General features: G+C 43.6%; 1 protein-coding gene across 1 annotated transcript in view; it reads left to right on the top strand.

The window, feature by feature from the left end:
• LOC141264712 (neural-cadherin-like) overlaps positions 1–18,630 on the top strand; it is a 158,038-nt gene that overhangs the window by 26,169 nt on the left and 113,239 nt on the right. Inside the window, exons 9-15 of the mRNA XM_073676979.1 lie at positions 8,577–8,745; positions 9,580–9,750; positions 9,850–10,022; positions 10,243–10,410; positions 11,677–11,926; positions 15,331–15,458; positions 16,181–16,367. Of these exons, the coding sequence (XP_073533080.1) occupies positions 8,577–8,745; positions 9,580–9,750; positions 9,850–10,022; positions 10,243–10,410; positions 11,677–11,926; positions 15,331–15,458; positions 16,181–16,367 (1,246 nt within the window). The remainder of the gene's footprint in view (positions 1–8,576; positions 8,746–9,579; positions 9,751–9,849; positions 10,023–10,242; positions 10,411–11,676; positions 11,927–15,330; positions 15,459–16,180; positions 16,368–18,630) is intronic.

Genomic DNA, 18,630 nt, shown 5'->3' with positions numbered 1-18,630 from the left:
GAATTCATCTACAGCTGCAGTGACTATTTTGTAACATCCATGTGACACCCCAGGGGTCTGGTTGCCACAGTGATAGAGATATTACGTCTGAGAGCAGGTGGGAGGTCTCTTGGTCAGGGATCCTATGCATGCCACACCTCCTGCCCAGTCCTGGGAGGGGAAGAACTTCCCCTATATAAACCTAGGGCTGAGGCAGGGTTAGTGAGTAGAGAAGAAGTAGAGACAGAGAAGGAGCTCTGTGGGAGCAGTGCTACAAGGAGTCAGGGGCTGGCAGCTGCAGAGCTCGCCCTGACTGAGAAGTTATCACCGGACCCGGAGTCCGAGGCTGTGGGGACTAACTCCTATCCAGCAGCAGAAACCGACCGGCAGGGGATTGCAGGTCCTCTGGCCCAGAAACCCGAAGGCACGGTCACACGCGTGGGACCAGCACCGCCGTCGTGGAGCGGAAGCTACTAGAAGGCCCCGAGTCACCGGCCATACGGGTGAGCACCACACGGTACACTCAGGGACGTGGGCTACTTATACCCGCCTCTAGCAAGGTAGCCGGAAGAGTATCGTTAGTTTGGGAGGCCTACAACTCCGCCTGGCCAGGGGAGATCCCATCTGCTCAAGGACTGACCAGGCCCCAATCGCTAGCCAGTACTCCGGGAGGGTCTATCTTTGTCACCAGTAAAGACCCTGAACTACACCGTACCGTCTCCGAGTGGTTCCTGCTACCCCCATCATCCACGTCGGCTGCCCTGAGGCCATACCCCTCCCGTTGGGGGTTATACTATCACGCTGCACAATCCTACCACCGGCCTCAGCGGTCTGCCCTGCAGCAGCAGCTCCTTAGCTGTACTCAACGGGTGGCGTAGTCGTCCAACATCTACCGCTAATACAGCGCCACTTAGTCTGACTCCCTGGGCACGGACCGGATCACCGCCACGAGACTACAACCCTCAAGAGATCCGGCTCCGGGTAAGCTCCCGCGTGCGCAACGCAGCGCGACACAGGCCCAGGGGCGCGTCATCCACATCAGGCTTTATTCTAGAGAATTGCAAATCTGCCAGTTTAGTGCCCATCATTGTGCCCCCATAAAGTGTAGTGCCCATATATATTGTAGCGCACACATATATTGTGCCCAGCTTGTGCTTCTAGAGACACACACACCGTAATTTGTTTAGTGCTCTCTCCCCACTACAGTATTGCCAAACATGTGGCTGCTTACTGTGGTTTAGGCACAGTGGGGCTCAGAAGGGGGGCCATTTGGATTTGGGAGCGCAGAATTCACTGGAGCGCAGAAATCACTGGATTTTATTTGGGGAGGTGGGAGCTGTTGCTTTTCCAGAGTCTTTGTTCTACCAGTAACATGGGAACTCCCTATAGTCCCAGTGACAGATGACGGACCTGAGTGGGGGCTGAGTTTGTGCGGGATAAATTAGGGGTTTTATTGGTAACATTTTAGGGTACATAATATTTTTCGATTGCTTCCAGAATAAGGCTAGATCACATTCTGGTGTTCTACACTGAGCACTTACATCGGGGTTTCCATGTAAATCCCACAAAAATATGATTCAGACGAAACCCCCGACGGAATCACCCACCATAATGAGGCAGATGGAGACACTTCGTACTCCGTTTGGCGTCTGTTCTGGTGGTATCCAACTTTTTAGGTGTGCACACATCTGTGGTTGCGCGCTAAAAAGACACTTAAAATGATGGGGCACTGCCGTAACAGAGACCAGTACAAAGTGACTCCATCTCCCTCATAAGTGAGTGGTTCCGTCAAGAGTTTTGACTGAATCGCGGTTTTGGGGAATTTACACGGAGACTCCAATGTAAGTGCTCAGCGGAGAGCTCAGGATAAATGTGAGCAGAGCCTTGTTCTGATTTTTAGGAGGCAGAATGAACAAATAGACAGCAGTACCAGAATGGTTCTTATTTTTATTTTTGCACTTTTCCATGCATTTTTGCAGTTTTCCATGCGGTAAAAGTGATAAGGTGGATTTATTCTTCGGTTTGGTGAAATTACAGCGATACCAGATATATATGTTGTTTTTTTTAGGTTTTGCTGCTATCACACAGTAAAAATGCTTTTTTATAAAAAGTTGTTTTTTTTTCGTCGCCATATTCTGAGAGGTGTAACTTTTTAATTTTTTGGTGAACAGAGCTATATGAGGGCTTATTGTTTGCAAGATGAGTTGCAGACTTTTTTGGTACCATTTTGGGGTACATAATAATTTTTGATTGCTTTTTATTCCGATTTTTCAGACACACAATGGGCAAAAACCAGCGATTCAGTTATTATTTTTGCTTTTTATTTTTTGCGCCGTTCACCATGCGGTAAAAGTGATAAGACCGATTTGTTCGTTGCATTGGTACGATTACAGCGATACCAGATTTATGTATATTTTTTGTGCTTTGCTATTTTTACAGACTAAAAACAATATTTAACAAAAATGATTTTGTTTTTGCATCATCATATTCTGAGAGCTGTAACTGTTTTATTTCCTGGCTGAATGACCCATATTAGGGCTTGTTTTTTGCGGGATGCTTTGGCATTTTTATTTATACAATTTGTTTTTACATACGACTTTTTGATCGCTTTTTATTCACTTTTTTTGTGAATCAGTATGTTCAAAAAGCGATATTTTTGTCGTGTTTTATATTTTTTTTAACGGCGTTCACCATACGGAATAAATAACATTCCAGTTTTATAGAGCGGGTCATTCCGGACGTGGCGATACCAATTATGTATAAGTTTTTTGTTTATTTTTGTCTTATCACAATTGCTGCGTTTTGTGTAGCGAAACGGATTTTATTGATTTGTGTGCACTTTTTTGTGTTTTTTTTTAACTTTTTTACGTATTTTATTTTACTTTTTTTATTTTTTCATGAAGTCCCACTGTGGGACATGTATATTTTTCACTTTGATCACTGGTCTCATACACTGCAGTACTTGTGTACTGGAGTGCATGAGACCTGTCAGTACTTCACTGACACAGCCTATCGCTGGATCTCACAGGCCACCGTACCCTGGGGTCATCACATGACCTCAAGGTACCATAGTAATCATCGGGACCCACGATTCTCATAACGGGGGTCCGATGGTTACTAAGGGTTGGTTTTGCACCCCCTTGTAACAACTTAAATATCGCTGTCACTATTGACAGCGGTATTTAAGGGGTTAATTGGTCCCAATTGGCTTCAAAACCGGCCAGGGCTGATACTGTAGGGTGTCAGCTGTCATATGTACAGCTGACATTCGCTGGAAATTCGGTCGCTGGGCAGCCCTATACTATTATTTCTCAGCACCGTGAAAGAGCGGCGCTGAGGAATAAGTACCCTTAACGACCGCCGTTAAAAAGTGTATCGGCGGTCGTTAAGGGATTAAAGGAAAACTGGAAGCAGGATTTCACCCCACAAATTATTTATTTGCACAATTAACTCTTTCAAAGACAAGTCCAGCAATACCTTTACATGGCCAGTCTGTGTTACTCTGTGTTACTGAGAAATCAGCATTTGAATTGATATGCTAATGAGGCTGAAGGGCTATGGTAGATTTGAAGCCTCTGGCACTCCAGCTCTATTCCTCAGGAGGACTCAGCGCTGGGCGGGGAATAGAGATGGAGTGACAAAGACTTCAGATCTACCATAGCCCTTCATATTTTAATAGATCTGACTTATGTATTACTTTTAAATATGTTTAAAGGGGGAAATGGGGTGTGCATTGAATTCTTTTTTTTTTAATGTTTAATATTTTTTAAAACTTTTTTTTTTATTTTTTACATTATTTTTTAGTCCCTTTAGGGCAGAGGTCCCCAACCGCCGGTCCGCGGACCAGGACCAGGCCGTTGGGGTTTTTCAGCCGGTCCGTGGCGCCGCTGACAGTTGTAGAGGATCAGCAGGGAGAAAGCCAGCATGTGATCAGTAGCCTATAAGAAAAGAGGAGGAGGGACTGGCAGTGAATAGATAATTAGCCATGCGGCCCTACTCGCAGAATGTGCTCAGGCAGGAGCAGGGACAAGCAGGTCATGTGTGTCCAGCGCTCCTTCCCCTCCTGCTAGCTGCGAGTTGGAGGGGGAGGGGCTCTGGATGCTAATGGGCAGCTAGATATGACGTCAGGTGTCCCACCCTTATGACTCCTGTAGCTGTGTTCTGGTGTCGTGCGGCCCAGCAGCAGATTTTCTGGTTAAAGTGAAAAAAGCAAATAACAGTGAAAATTCATAGCAGCAGTGGCTGTGTCCAGTAGCAGCAGTAGTGGTCATCATCATCAGATGGGACCTAGATGGGACCGTCTTGTTGCAGGAAAACAAGCCCAGTGCTCCCACTGATCCAGGGAAACAAGCCTGGTGCTCCCACTCATTCTGAACCTATGGTAAGTTGAATCACATTCTCATTATAAATGTCATAATTATATGATAAGTATGCACTAAGCTCCACCCCTCCATAACCCCACCCACATATGACCAAAGCCCCCCCCCACCCCCACCGGGCCATTGAAAACTGGTCTTGCTTAAAGCCGGTCCCTGGTGCAAAAAAGTTTGCCGACCACTGCTTTAGGGCAGTGGTCCCCAACCTTTTTTGCACCAGGGACCGGCTTGAAGCAAGATCATTTTTCCATGGCCCAGCAAGGAGGGGGTGGGGTGGGCGGGGCTTTGGTCATATGGGGGCGGGGTAATGGAGGGATTTGGAGTTTAGTGCATACTTATCATATAGTGTAGACCAGGTCCCCGCCAGGAGCTATGCCAGTAGCCCCACATAATGTGCTGTGCCAGGAGCCGCATCACTGAGGCCCCATCACGCCCTGCAGCAGGACAGGGCAGCTGTCCTGACAGCTGCTGTTCAGCTGCATTTACTTCATCCCAGGGGCGGACACAGACTGTAGTGGGCCCCTGTGCAAGAAATTTTTGGGGGCCCCCCCCGCCCTTCATAAGGCAACAAAGTTATGTAAACATAACCCCCCCATGTGCATCTCTCACCCCCCCATGTGCAGCTCACCCCCGTGCATCTCTCATCCCCCTCCGTGCATCTCTCATCCACCCCCCGTGCATCTCTCATCCCCTCCGTGCATCTCTCATCCCCCCCGTGCATCTCTCACCCCCCCGTGCATCTCTCATCCACCCCCCGTGCATCTCTCATCCCTCCCGTGCATCTCTCACCCCCCCGTGCATCTCTCATCCACCCCCCGTGCATCTCTCATCCCCCCCGTGCATCTCTCACCCCCCGTGCATCTCTCACCCCCCGTGCATCTCTCATCTCTCCCCTCCCTCCCATGTGCATCTCTCATCTCTCCCCTCCCCCCATGTGCATCTCTCATCTCTCCCCTCCCCCCATGTGCATCTCTCATCTCTCCCCTCCCCCCATGTGCATCTCTCATCTCTCCCCTCCCCCCCATGTGGATCTCTCATCTCTCCCCTCCCCCATGTGCATCTCTCATCCCCCCCGTGCATCTCTCACCCCCCCGTGCATCTCTAACCCCCCCGTGCATCTCTCATCTCTCCCCTCCCTCCCATGTGCATCTCTCATCTCTCCCCTCCCCCCATGTGCATCTCTCATCTCTCCCCTCCCCCCATGTGCATCTCTCATCTCTCCCCTCCCCCCATGTGGATCTCTCATCTCTCCCCTCCCCCATGTGCATCTCTCATCTCTCCCCTCCCCCCCATGTGGATCTCTCATCTCTCCCCTCCCCCATGTGCATCTCTCATCTCTCCCCTCCCCCCCATGTGGATCTCTCATCTCTCCCCTCCCCCATGTGCATCTCTCATCTCTCCCCTCCCCCCATGTGCATCTCCCATTCCCCCCACTCCTAGTTAATTGTATTTTAAAAAAAATAAAACTTGTTATACTTACCCCCATGCGATCCCTGCAGAATCCTGGCGCTCGTCCAAATCGCTGACACCAGGTTCTCCTGACTTCCGGCCATGTGACGGCGCCGTCACATGACCGGAAGTCAGGGGAATCATGAAGGTGCTGCCGCAGCAGCGCAGCGCTAAGATGTCCCGGACCCGGCGCTTAGCATGCGGCCGGGGCCCCCATGAGGAGAGAGACGCACAAGAGGGGGGCTCCGAGGGGGCTCCTACCGGCCGGGCCCCATACTGGAGTCAGGGCAGTCATGCCCTGATGGCGGCCCTGCTGGAGGCTGGAGGGGCCCCCTCTCCCCGCGGACCGGCTGAAAAACCCCAACGGCCCGGTCCTGGTCCGCGGACCGGCGGTTGGGGACCTCTGCTTTAGGGGACTTGCACCTGCAATCGTTTGATCCCTTGTATTATATGTTGCAATGCCATAGTATACATTGAAAATCTCAGTCTCCTGTTGAGCTTAGCCTATGACAGACCCCCAGCAGTCATAGTAACCCATTTGTACCCCACAATCGCATTGTGGGGGAGCACGATAAAGCCAATATGTGCGGTTGCCGAAGTGAATTCCATTTAAATGCCGTTGTCAGAGCCTGACAGTGCCGTTTAAATAGTTAACAGCCATGACAAGAGTTCGGCACCAGCCGCGTCTGTTAGAGACAGATGCCGGCTATGCAATATGACCGGTATCTGCCACGTGTGGAGAGAGCTCCACTGCTGAGCCACCTCTACCACTGCGGACACTTTCCCAGGATCTTTTCCCTCAAGCTTATATACACTGCTCAAAAAAATAAAGGGAACACTCCAATAACACATCCTAGATCTGAATGAATGAAATATTCTCATTGAATACTTTGTTCTGTACAAAGCTCAATGTGCTGACAACAAAATCACACAAAAATCATCAATGGAAATCAAATTTATTCAGTTATTATTTTTGCTTTTTTATTTTTTGCGCCGTTCACCATGCGGTAAAAGTGATAAGACCTATTTGTTCGCCGCATTGGTACGATTACAACGATACCAGATTTATATATTGTTTTGTGCTTTGCTATTTTTACAGACTAAAAACAATATTTATCTCAGGAGACTGAGATTTTCAATGTATACTATGGCATTGCCTCAGTGGAGGCCTGGATTTGGAGTCACTCCCAAAATTAAAGTGGAAAAACACACTACAGGCTGATCCAACTTTGATGTAATGTCCTTAAAACAAGTCAAAATGAGGCTCAGTATTGTGTGTGGCCTCCACGTGCCTGTATGACCTCCCTACAACGCCTGGGCATGTTCCTGATGAGGTTGCGGATGGTCTCCTGTGGGATCTCCTCCCAGACCTGGACTAAAGCATCCGCCAACTCCTGGACAGTCTGTGGTGCAACGTGACGTTGGTGGATGGAGCGAGACATGATGTCCCAGATGTGCTCAATCGGATTCAGGTCTGGGGAACGGGCGGGCCAGTCCATAGCTTCAATGCCTTCATTTTGCAGGAACTGCTGACACACTCCAGCCACATGAGGTCTGGCATTGCCCTGCATTAGGAGGAACCCAGGGCCAACCGCACCAGCATATGGTCTCACAAGGGGTCTGAAGATCTCACCTCGGTACCTAATGGCAGTCAGGCTACATCTGGCGAGCACATAGAGGGCTGTGCGGCCCTCCAAAGAAATGCCACCCCACACCATTACTGACCCACTGCCAAACTGGTCATGCTGAAGGATGTTGCAGGCAGCAGATCGCTCTCCACGGTGTCTCCAGACTCTGTCACGTCTGTCACATGTGCTCAGTGTGAACCTGCTTTCATCTGTGAAGATCACAGGGCGCCAGTGGCGACTTTGTCAATTCTGGTGTTCTGTGGTAAATGCCAAGCATTCTGCACGGTGTTGAGCTGTGAGCACAACCCCCATCTGTGGACGTTGGGCCCTCATACCACCCTCATGGAGTCGGTTTCTAACCGTTTGTGCAGATGCATGCACATTTGTGGCTTGCTGGAGGTCATTTTGCAGGGCTCTGGCAGTGCTCCTCCTGTTCCTCCTTGCACAAAGGCGGAGGTAGCGGTCCTGCTGCTGGGTTGTTGCCCTCCTACGGCCCCCTCCTCATCTCCTGGTGTACTGGCCTGTCTCCTGGTAGTGCCTCCCGACTCTGGACACTACGCAGACTGACACAGCAAACCTTCTTGCCACAGCTCGCATTGATGTGCCGTCCTGGATAAGCTGCACTACCTGAGCAACTTCTGTGGGTTGTAGACAAAAGTGACAAAAACATCAGCCAGAAAGCATTGGTACTGAGATGTGGTCTATGGTCCCCACCTGCAGAGCCACTTCTTTATTGAGGGTGTCTTGATAATTGCCAATAATTTCCATCTATTGTCTATTCCATTTGCACAACAGCATATGACATTGATTTTCAATCAGTGTTGCTTCCTAAGTGGACAGTTTGATTCCACAGAAGTTTGATTTACTTGGAGTTATATTCTGTTGTTTAAGTGTTCCCTTTATTTTTTTGAGCAGTGTATTAATCTGTTCAACTTCTCCTGCTCTAGAACATGATGGCGACTGATGGCACAGCATTTCCAAGCTTATAGGTTCTCTTTAGGGTTGCAAGTTTTGACTCATATTCATTATTCCTAATCTATAAGATATGAGTTCTTGGGTCCTTCCTCTCACATTTAACAATTCAAAAACATGTCTTTTCCAACCTTTTTCCTCCCTTACTTTATATTTGTATATGTTTCCATAGTGTTTTCAATATAGTAAGAACTCATGGGTTTCGGAGAACCAGCCTCCTGGTACCTTTGTACTACAAGTAGAAGCTCATGATGCAGATACTGGCTTGAATGGAGAAGTGAAGTATGGATTAATGCACAGAGAAGGCGCAAGCCCACTTTTTACTATCGATGCCTATACGGGTAATATAAACTCATATCTATTATGAACTCAAAATGGTTTGCAGAAAATAATAGGAAGATAAAATTATCATATCCTGAGATTATACTGATCTGCAGGCTAAACATAACCTATATTATTGATGCAAGAGATCAAAAGGGAATCTGTCAAATGGATCTACCCTCCTAAGCCGTCTATATGGGCATGCAGGTCATAGAAAGCTGAATTAAATGATACCTTAATATCTGCAATCCAATGTTTTATTCCAGAGAAATCCACTTTTTTCTTATATGCAAATGAGCTGTTAAGATCTATGGGCTGGACATAGATCTCCCTGAGAATCTGCCTTCAGAGCTTATTTTAAATGAAGAGGGTGTTACCAGTATGAGACATGTAATGACTGACAGTCTGCTCTCATTATTACACACAGCCCTGCAATGAGATCAGAACTAACACAGTACAGCAGAGCTAACACTGTACAACAGTAGTAAACCTTATCTCATTACAAAAACATTTGCGGTAGCAGTTGTCCTTTGATAGTGCTGTACATTACACGTCTCACACTGATAACGCCCCCCCTTCATTTATGATAAGCTGTGGAGGCAGACTCTCAGGGAGATCTATGACCGGCCCGTAGATCTTAACAGCTCATTTGCATATAAGAAAAATGTAGATTTCTCTGGAATAAGACATCAGATCACAGATATCAAGGTGTCCTTTTATTCAACTTTCTATGACCTGCATGTCCATATGAACGGTTTAGGAGATTAGAGCTTACTGACAGATTCCCTTTAAGAAAAAAAAAGACTAAATCCTATGCAATTTGTGTGGTCATTTTACCATGTTTGTATATGTAGGTGTGATCACTACCACTCAGAGCTTTGATCGAGAGAAGCAAAGGGAGTATACCATCTCAGTGACTGCCACAGATCAAGCTCAAGAGCCCTTAATTGGTGTTTGCCAAATTACAATTTTTGTGGCTGATGTCAACGACAATGACCCCAAATTCGAGAACAGTCGTTACCAATGTGAGTGGACACCACATCCCAATCATGGCTAATACTAGCATTCTGTAGGTATACCAGTCAAATCTCATCCATACCTTTCTTTTATTTTTTCTTTTCAAGATTTTCTTCGAGAAGACACACCAGTTGGTACAAGTTTTCTTCGTATTGCTGCCCTAGATGTTGACCACGGAGTCAATGCTGCCATCACATACTCAATATTTCATCAACAACCAGAGTATTTTCAGATCAACCCCAGCTCAGGATGGGTTTATGTCAACTACCCAATATCCCAAGTAACTATGAAAAAGGGTCTGCTTTTTTTCCCCACCAATGGCACCACTCTTGTCCAGAGGCTGTGTCTGGTACTGCAGCTGATCCCTATTTAATTGAATGCATTTGAGTTGCAAGTATCAAGGGTTGAAAACAAAGAGCATTTCTTCAATCCAATAAGCATTTATTTTAACCCATGTACTATGTTCATAATTTGTTCATAATTCTTCTGATTTTGCCTAGATTTCTTGCATCACTCGACACATTATTGCCAAAGATGGAGGCAACCGAAGCTCAAGTGTAGAGCTTTCCGTGACCATCACTAATGTTCTCAACCAGATTCCTCGGTGGGAACAGGCAAGATATTGGGTCTCCATTTCTGAAAATATTACCCGTGATTCAAAGATTGTGGTATGTAGTGATCCATCTGGTATGCGCATCAGTACTACTACGAATGCTTTATATACTCATTCACCTACGCACACCACAATCCCTTTTTGTTAGCGCAGCTCTGCAATGAGATCAGAGCTAACACAGTACAGCAGTAGTAAACCTTGTCTCATTACAAACACATTTGCAGCAGTTGTCATTTGACAACACAGTACAGCAGGGTTGAATGAACCTTGTCTCATAACAGTGTTCCTTTAAAAATTAGCCTGATCACTGAGTATACTGCTTGAACCCCAAATCTGCAGGAGAAGTGTTCCACTCCACTATAGCGCCACCACTGGATTAATAAAGTACTACACAATGTCGAAGTCGATATTATTGGTCTGTCTATGTAATGCATTGAAAGGCTGGATCATCCACAAAGAGGAAGACTTTCCAATCTGTGCATTATAGACTTAAAAATTAGTAATTTGGGACTGGAAAATGGGTTTTTAAAAAATAGACAATCCCTTTGATGTGTACACATTCCAAAAATATCAAATTACCTTTGGTGACTTTTTAACATTATTGGATTCAGATGAGCTGAAAAGATGGTATACAAGTAATCTCACCCACAAAGCTCTCCACAGTTCTGCACTGCCTTATATCTCCTCTCTCATCTCTGTCTATCGCCCTACACGTGCCCTCCATTCTACAAATGACCTAAGACTAACATCCCCTATAATCCGAACCTCGCACCTCCGTCTCCAAGACTTCTCTCGTCCTGCACCAGTTCTCTGGAATGCTCTACCCCAGAAATCCGACTGATGCCTAGCCACCAAGTGTTCAAGCGCTCTTTAAAAACCCATCTCTATAAACAAACCTACCACCTCAACTCAGTAAACTAAATTTCCCCCTTTCCTTCCTTCTAAATATTATTGAGAATCTGTTCCCCACTATTCATCTGTCTCTACACCCTCTATGCCCACGATAACTGCACTCGATACTTGATTATTGCACTTAAACATACGGGCTGATGACCGGATCATACAGCTTTATATGAAAATCCCTATTTATTATAATTGCTGGACCTGAAATAACAAGCACTTTTCACCTATTGTGTCCCCCCATTTCCTTGTAGAATGTAAGCTTGCAAGCAGGGACCTCACTCCTAATGTAACTGTTTAAACGGTCTTTAAATTGTATTGAATTTATTGTCTGTATATGTCACCTCTTAATTGTTTAGAGCTTCGGAATATTTTGGCGCTATATAAATAAAAATTATTATAATCTCTGTATTTATTGCAGATTGTGAAAGCTACATCTCTGCTTGATGATCCTCGAGTCACATACAATGTAGAGGAAGGCCTTGTACCAGAGACAAATAATCCCATCTGCTTCTACCTGAAGCCTAACAGAGCGGATGGTTCAGCTTCCATATTTGTGTCTGAACCACTGGATTATGAAAGGACCAAGTTCTTCACCTTGAGGATCCGAGCTCAGAACTTGGCCACTGTTCCTTTAGCTTCTTTCACAACTGTTTTTGTCAATGTGACTGGTGAGCGGCTCTAGGGTGTAATGATGAGTTCAGTTTGCTTAGAGCTTAAAAGTATTGTGGTAGATTGACTCACTTGGTTGCTTCCAGAGGTAACATAGTAACATAGTTTTTAAGGTTGAAGGAAGACTATGTCCATCTAGTTCAACCCATAGCCTAACATGTTGATCCAGAGGAAGGCAAAAAAAAACATGTGGCAAACACTAAGCTCCACATTGTGGGAAAAAATTCCTGCCTGACTCCACATACGGCAATCAGACTAGTTCCCTGGATCGACGCCTGGTCTCCAAACAGAAAACAGAAAAAAAAACTCAGTAGCTGGAGATTTAACTTCTCCAGCCACACCCTTGAGGTGGAGATATGGTGAGTGGCCGTCCCACCCATCTCTTACAACCGCTCACAAAAAACCCAACCCAAACATGGCTAATTAGCCTCTTCAGCATCTAACATGCTGGAAACAAGCTTCTGGGTTTCACATCACGCAAGATCGCAAGCTCCGTGACACATATCTACCCTCACATATATCGCCAGTGGCCCTGTCACATTATATATGCTGCTCAAAAAAAATGAAGGGAACACTTGCACATCACAATATAACCCCAAGTCATTTACACTTTGGGAATATGAATCTGGGATAGGAAGCAGAAGTGATTGTAAATCAATTTTCACCTTCATTGGTGCAAATGAAGCAGGAGCACAGGAAAAGAACAGCGAGACAACCCTCAAAATGGGAATGTTTTTGCAGTTGGTGGCCACAGATAATTACGGTACTTTCTCCTTATCCTTCCTGATTCTTTCTATAGTTTTGTACTGCATTAGTGTCTTTGTCAATGCTGGTGACATGAGGAAGCACCTACAGATTCAGATTACACAAGTAGTCCAGCTCCTCCAGGATGACACATCCATACATGTCATTGCAAGAAGGTTTTCTGTATCTCCCCAGTACAGTCTCAATACCCAGTTATTACACAAGGAGATCCAGATAGGGCTGTAGGATGACATCAACCCAGCAACAGGACTGGTATCTGCTCCTTTGTGCGAGGAGATACAGGTGCATCTCACTAAATTAAAATATCATCAAAAAGTTAATTTATTTCAGTTCTTCAATACAAAAAGTGAAACTCATATATTATATAGAGTCATTACAAACAGAGTGATCTATTTCAAGTGTTTATTTCTGTTAATGTTAATAATTATGGCTTATAGCCAATGAAAACACAAAAGTCATTATCTCAGTAAATTAAAATAGTTAACAAAAAACACCTACAAAGGCTTCCTAAGTGTTTAAAAAGCTCCCTTAGTCTGTTTCAGTAGGCTCCACAATCATGGGGAAGACTGCTGACTTGATAGATGTCCAGAAGGCAGTCATTGACACACTCCACAAGGTCCCAGAGTTCCCATTTTCATTTGGAAATCAAGGTCCCAGAGTCTGGAGGAAGAGTGGAGAGGCCACAATCCAAGCTGCTTGAGGTCTAGTGTGAAGTTTCCACAATCAGTGATGGTTTGGGGAGCCATGTCATCTGCTGGTGTAGGTCCACTGTGTTTTATCAAGACCAAAGTCAGAGCAGCCGTCTACCAGGAAATTTTAGAGCACTTCATGCTTCCCTCTGCCCACAAGCTTTTTGGAGATGGAAATTTCATTCTCCAGCAGGACTTGGCCCCTGTCCACACTGCCAAAAGTACCAATACCTGGTTTACAAACAACAGTATCACTGTGCTTGATTGGCCAGCAAACTCGCCTGACCTTAACCCCATAGAGAATCTATAGGGTATTGTCAAGAGGAAGATGAGACACCAGACCCAACAATGCAGACGAGCTGAAGGCTGCTATCAAAGCAACCTGGGCTTCCATAACACCTCAGCAGTGCCACAGGCTGATCGCCTCCATGCCACATTGCCGCATTGATGCAGTAATTGATGCAAAAGGAGCCCCGACCAAGTATTGAGTGCATTTACTGAACATACATTTCGGATTTTAAAAACATTTTTCAAGCAGTTGTTATAAAGTATTCTAATTTACTGAGATAATGACTTTTGTGTTTTCATTGGCTGTAAGCCATAATCATCAACATTAACAGAAATAAACACTTGAAATAGATCACTCTGTTTGTAATGACTATATACGGTAATATGAGTTTCACTTTTTGTATTGAAGAACTGAAATAAATTAACATTTTGATGATATTCTAATTTAGTGAGATGCACCTGTACATGAGAGCTTGACATACTGTAGTAGGACCTGCACAGCCAGACATGGTGCAGCTCAATTAACATTTGCAAGATAACACTAGAATTGGGACTTCTTCCATTGGTGTTTTGATCTCTTCACAGATAAAAGCAGGTTCACACTGAGCACACATAACAGACGTGAAAATCTGGAGACGCCATGGTGAATGTTATGCTGACTGCAACATCATCCAGCTAAATTGGACTAGCCATAGCAGTGATGAGCTAGCCACAAGTAGTCATGAGGCTCTGGTGGTCCTAGTCTTGGACACAATAATGAGGCCTAACAAGGGTGCAACATAGACAGTTTCAAGTGCAAGTCATTAGCTGATAGAGGTCTTTTTTACAATAATTTCACATTTTTTTACAATATTTCACAAATAAGATATTAGTTTTTCATGATGATATGACCCATGAGAGCAATGGAAACAGCACCATTTACAATGCTATAAACTGTAATGAAACGAGTGCTGAAAATAGATGCGATACTCGAGTGTGGATATCAGTAAGCAGATAGTTTTCATCATCTTGTCTTAGGGATCATATAGAAAAAGATGCAATAAGGACCATATAGCAGGTAGTAATACAATACATAAATCTTTATTAAATAGTTTTAAAGTTAAAATACAGTTGGACCAAAAGATAAAATGGCACCAGTCCCAGCAATTGATATAATGAATATATAATATATATATGGCTTGACAAAATGTGCAAAATAGGCAAATAATTAATTATTTAGATATTTATGTGTAAGGGGGTATCAAGAAAAGTAATATCAAACAGTGGTATAGCAAAAAGCTTGACACAGTGTGCAAAATACACAAAATAAATAATTATTAAAGTATTCATGTGCAAAAGACGATCAATAAGAGTAGTACCAAATAGTGGTATTTGCACAAGATCAATAGACACCCTTTACAACATGACGGTTAGTCTACATGCACAATACTTCCTGTAACATAAGAAATGGCAATAGAGGTAGAGGTGAAGCAATAGTAAATATCAGAATACATACAATTACCAGAGCTTGGGGAGAGTGTGCCAGGTCAACTACGCGCGTTTCGGTGTTTGCCTTCTTCAGGGGGAGTCATCTTGTCTTAGCTTCTGCTTTCTTACCTGTTGCCTAAATTATGTATTGGCTAACTTGCTATAGAGATTTCTTCCTTTTGTGTCCTTTACAGATGTCAATGACAATGTCCCGTTCTTCACTTCATCTACTTATGAAGTGACTTTGCCAGAGGGAGCAGGGATTGGTTCATCAATAGTAGAAGTTAAAGCTACAGATCAAGACTCTGGACTTCATGGAAAGGTCCTCTCCTGTACTAACACTATTGGAAACTTATAAGGAACAGGAGGGTCAAATAACACTTGGGGATTGTGTACTTGAGATCAACTTAAATGTGTTGTACCAAGAATAAAGATTATGCTCTATCTATACTGTCTTATGGAAAAGTATGGTCCACCACACTATTCCACCCTGAAGTATGCCGCCATATTCCAGCACTGTAGAGGCAAAAAGCACATTTGGCTTTTGTTGAGTCAATAGAGCTCTACAGATATGCTTAGCATTTCCCAGGATGCACACTAATATATCAAGAACTTAATACGAACAGACCGTAAAATCCCACTTGCCCATACCTAGTTACCTATCTTCTGTCTTGTCCATTTGTTTACCGTGAGGAAGACATCTGAAGGCATCTAAAGGTTCATGGTGTGTTTCCATTGATTTGCTAAAAGGCTGTTCACATCTCGGACATTTATAGATAATCCAGAGGATATGCCGTAAATGTCTTATAGATGTGGGACCCACATCTCAAGAATGAGGCCTTGTCTTGTATCTCCTGGAATGGAGAGGTATCTCTTTCTATTCATATCTATGGGACTTTCAAAAATTTGCAAACAAGCGTAGCCAGCAAAAAGGGCGAGATGGGTAGAACCCACATCCATTAGACATATGTGGCATATCATGTGGATAATCCAGAAATGTCCGAATTGGAAATGCCCTTTCAAATGATCTTTTGTTATTTATAGGTTCAATACGTGATAGTGAAAGACATCAATGAAGACTACCCACATTTCACAATAAACCCTGAGACAGGAGTGATATACACAGCAACCTTGTTTGACCGGGAGAAACAAGCTTCCTATCTGCTTGAGGTTCAGTCTCAGGACTCCACAGAGTCAGCATGGTCAGGAAGACGAGGACAACCCAACACAGGTCAGGACTGCCGCTCATTCTAACAAATGTAATTTCCATTCTCTTTTACTTATCCAATACCTTATTGTCATTCCTTTGTCAAACTGAATGGCTTTATATAAAATGTGACATTAGAGAAAAGGAACCAAATGACTTATGAAGTTATTCAACTGTGTAAAACTGGTGTGTAAAAGTAAGAGTAGTAGACTGTCTGAGCGTCCGCCTCCAGTAGGTGTATACACCCAAAAATGATGCACGGCAGAGGGTACGTTCACTCTGCCATCACCATTATAGTCTATGGTTCCGTCGGCGCATAAGTCCGAATACTTTTTGTAAGGGGACTGGACGCAAGCCCCGATGGGATCCACAAACGTGAAGATAAGCGTAATGTGAAAGCACCCTAAACGATGTATTTTTTTTTCAGCAGGGAAAACACAGACAACTGCTAGAAAAAAATGCAAGTGGCAATTCTCCATAAAATTGCTGGACTCTGGGTGTCTGTCTCTACATTATGCTGTTCTCAAATTAGGTGTCAAAAATTGGGTGACAAGTGATTTTCTCCATTCAAGATGCATTTTTTGGCTGCTAAGCCTAGTTGATCCCAATGGTGAAAAAAAAATTCAAAACTCTAAAAGTATTGACATGTTTAATTTAAAAAAAATACCCTAGGTAAAAAAAAACACAAGGAGAAAAAAAATTCAATGTGTGAATTACATTTTAAAAATCTCATTAATTTTGCTGTTACTGTAAAATGCTGTTTTTTACATTCTAGGGAAAAAAATGGATAGAAAAAATGAACAAAAATACTTCACGTGAATACGCCACAATATTTTTTTTTTGTGTGTGCAAAGTTTCAATCACAGATTTTGCCACAAGTTCCACAATGAATCCTCTGAAAAAAAAATTTGCAGCAGATTTTGTTGTGGATTAGGCACTGAATTCTATTCTATCTGTGGCGGAGGGTGACACACACATGCTTTTCTGCAAACTGTAGATGAAGAGATTAGATATCCAATGATAAAGAATATGGCACTTCTACACAAGATACAAACCAACAACTCCAGACTTAAATCAAAGTCCAAGACTCAAAGTGATCCATGATAAAAAATGCATTTTATTTAAACAATTAAAATGTGATAAAAAAGCAAAATGTTCGCCAGGGGACGCAGTGGTGACCATAAATCAACAATAGCGGCAAAGCAATGCTGAGGAAACCCCTACCAGATAAACAGGATTATACTGTAATAAAGGACTACCTACCCCAGACAAGTAGTCAATGCAACGTAGAGACAAAATGCCCCCTCTCTCTTAGATGGCAAAAGATCCCATACTAAATGAAAAGAGCATGACACATAGTCCAATATACATATCAAATATTTATTTTATTAAAATAAAAACACATCACAATACAATATCAAATAGAGGAAAAAATGGCCAGATATAATGGACATCCGGGGGTGGGCAGGTAAAATTACAGAGGACACTAGTAACAAGTGGACAACCACAGAATCCACCAATCATACATATTCAAATTAAGGTGCATACAATAAAGTGCATAGTGCAATAAATATGAACCCAAGTGGGTGTAAATACACAAGCAAACAATAAAGTGCAAGATTATTAGTATCTTCCTTACATGTATGAAAATAATAAAGAGAAGAGTAAATGGCAATGGTGGCTGTGGGTCAGCCTATATAGGTAAGTATATCATATAAGTCAAAAAAAGTGTCACAATGATAGAATAATAGTGGAATGTAATACCTGCCAGTCCCCAGAGCCCACACAGATCCGACGCGCGTTTCGCCGATGGCTTTAACCAGGATATATCGGATCTGTGTGGACTCTGGGGGACTGGCAGGTATTACATTCCACTATTATTCTATCATTGTGACACTTTTTTTGACTTATATGATATACTTAGCTATATAGGCGGACCCACAGCCACCATTGCCATTTACTCTTCTCTTTATTATTTTCATACATATAAGGAAGATACTAATAATCTTGCACTTTATTGTTTGCTTGTGTATTTACACCCACTTGGGTTCATATTTATTGCACTATGCACTTTATTGTATGCACCTTAATTTGAATATGTATGATTGGTGGATTCTGTGGTTGTCCACTTGTTAATAGTGTCCTCTGTAATTTTACCTGCCCACCATCGGATGTCCATTATATCTGGGCATTTTTTCCTCTATTTGATATTGTATTGTGATGTGTTTTTATTTTAATAAAATAAATATTTTGTAACGGGTCTGGGAGGTGGAACCTCTGAGCAACG

Source organism: Phyllobates terribilis, unplaced genomic scaffold (assembly GCF_046119375.1).
Source record: "Phyllobates terribilis strain yellow unplaced genomic scaffold, ASM4611937v1 Scaffold_4__5_contigs__length_816908805, whole genome shotgun sequence".
NCBI classification, from domain to species: domain Eukaryota; kingdom Metazoa; phylum Chordata; class Amphibia; order Anura; family Dendrobatidae; genus Phyllobates; species Phyllobates terribilis.
This window is presented reverse-complemented; position numbering and strand designations above follow the sequence as displayed.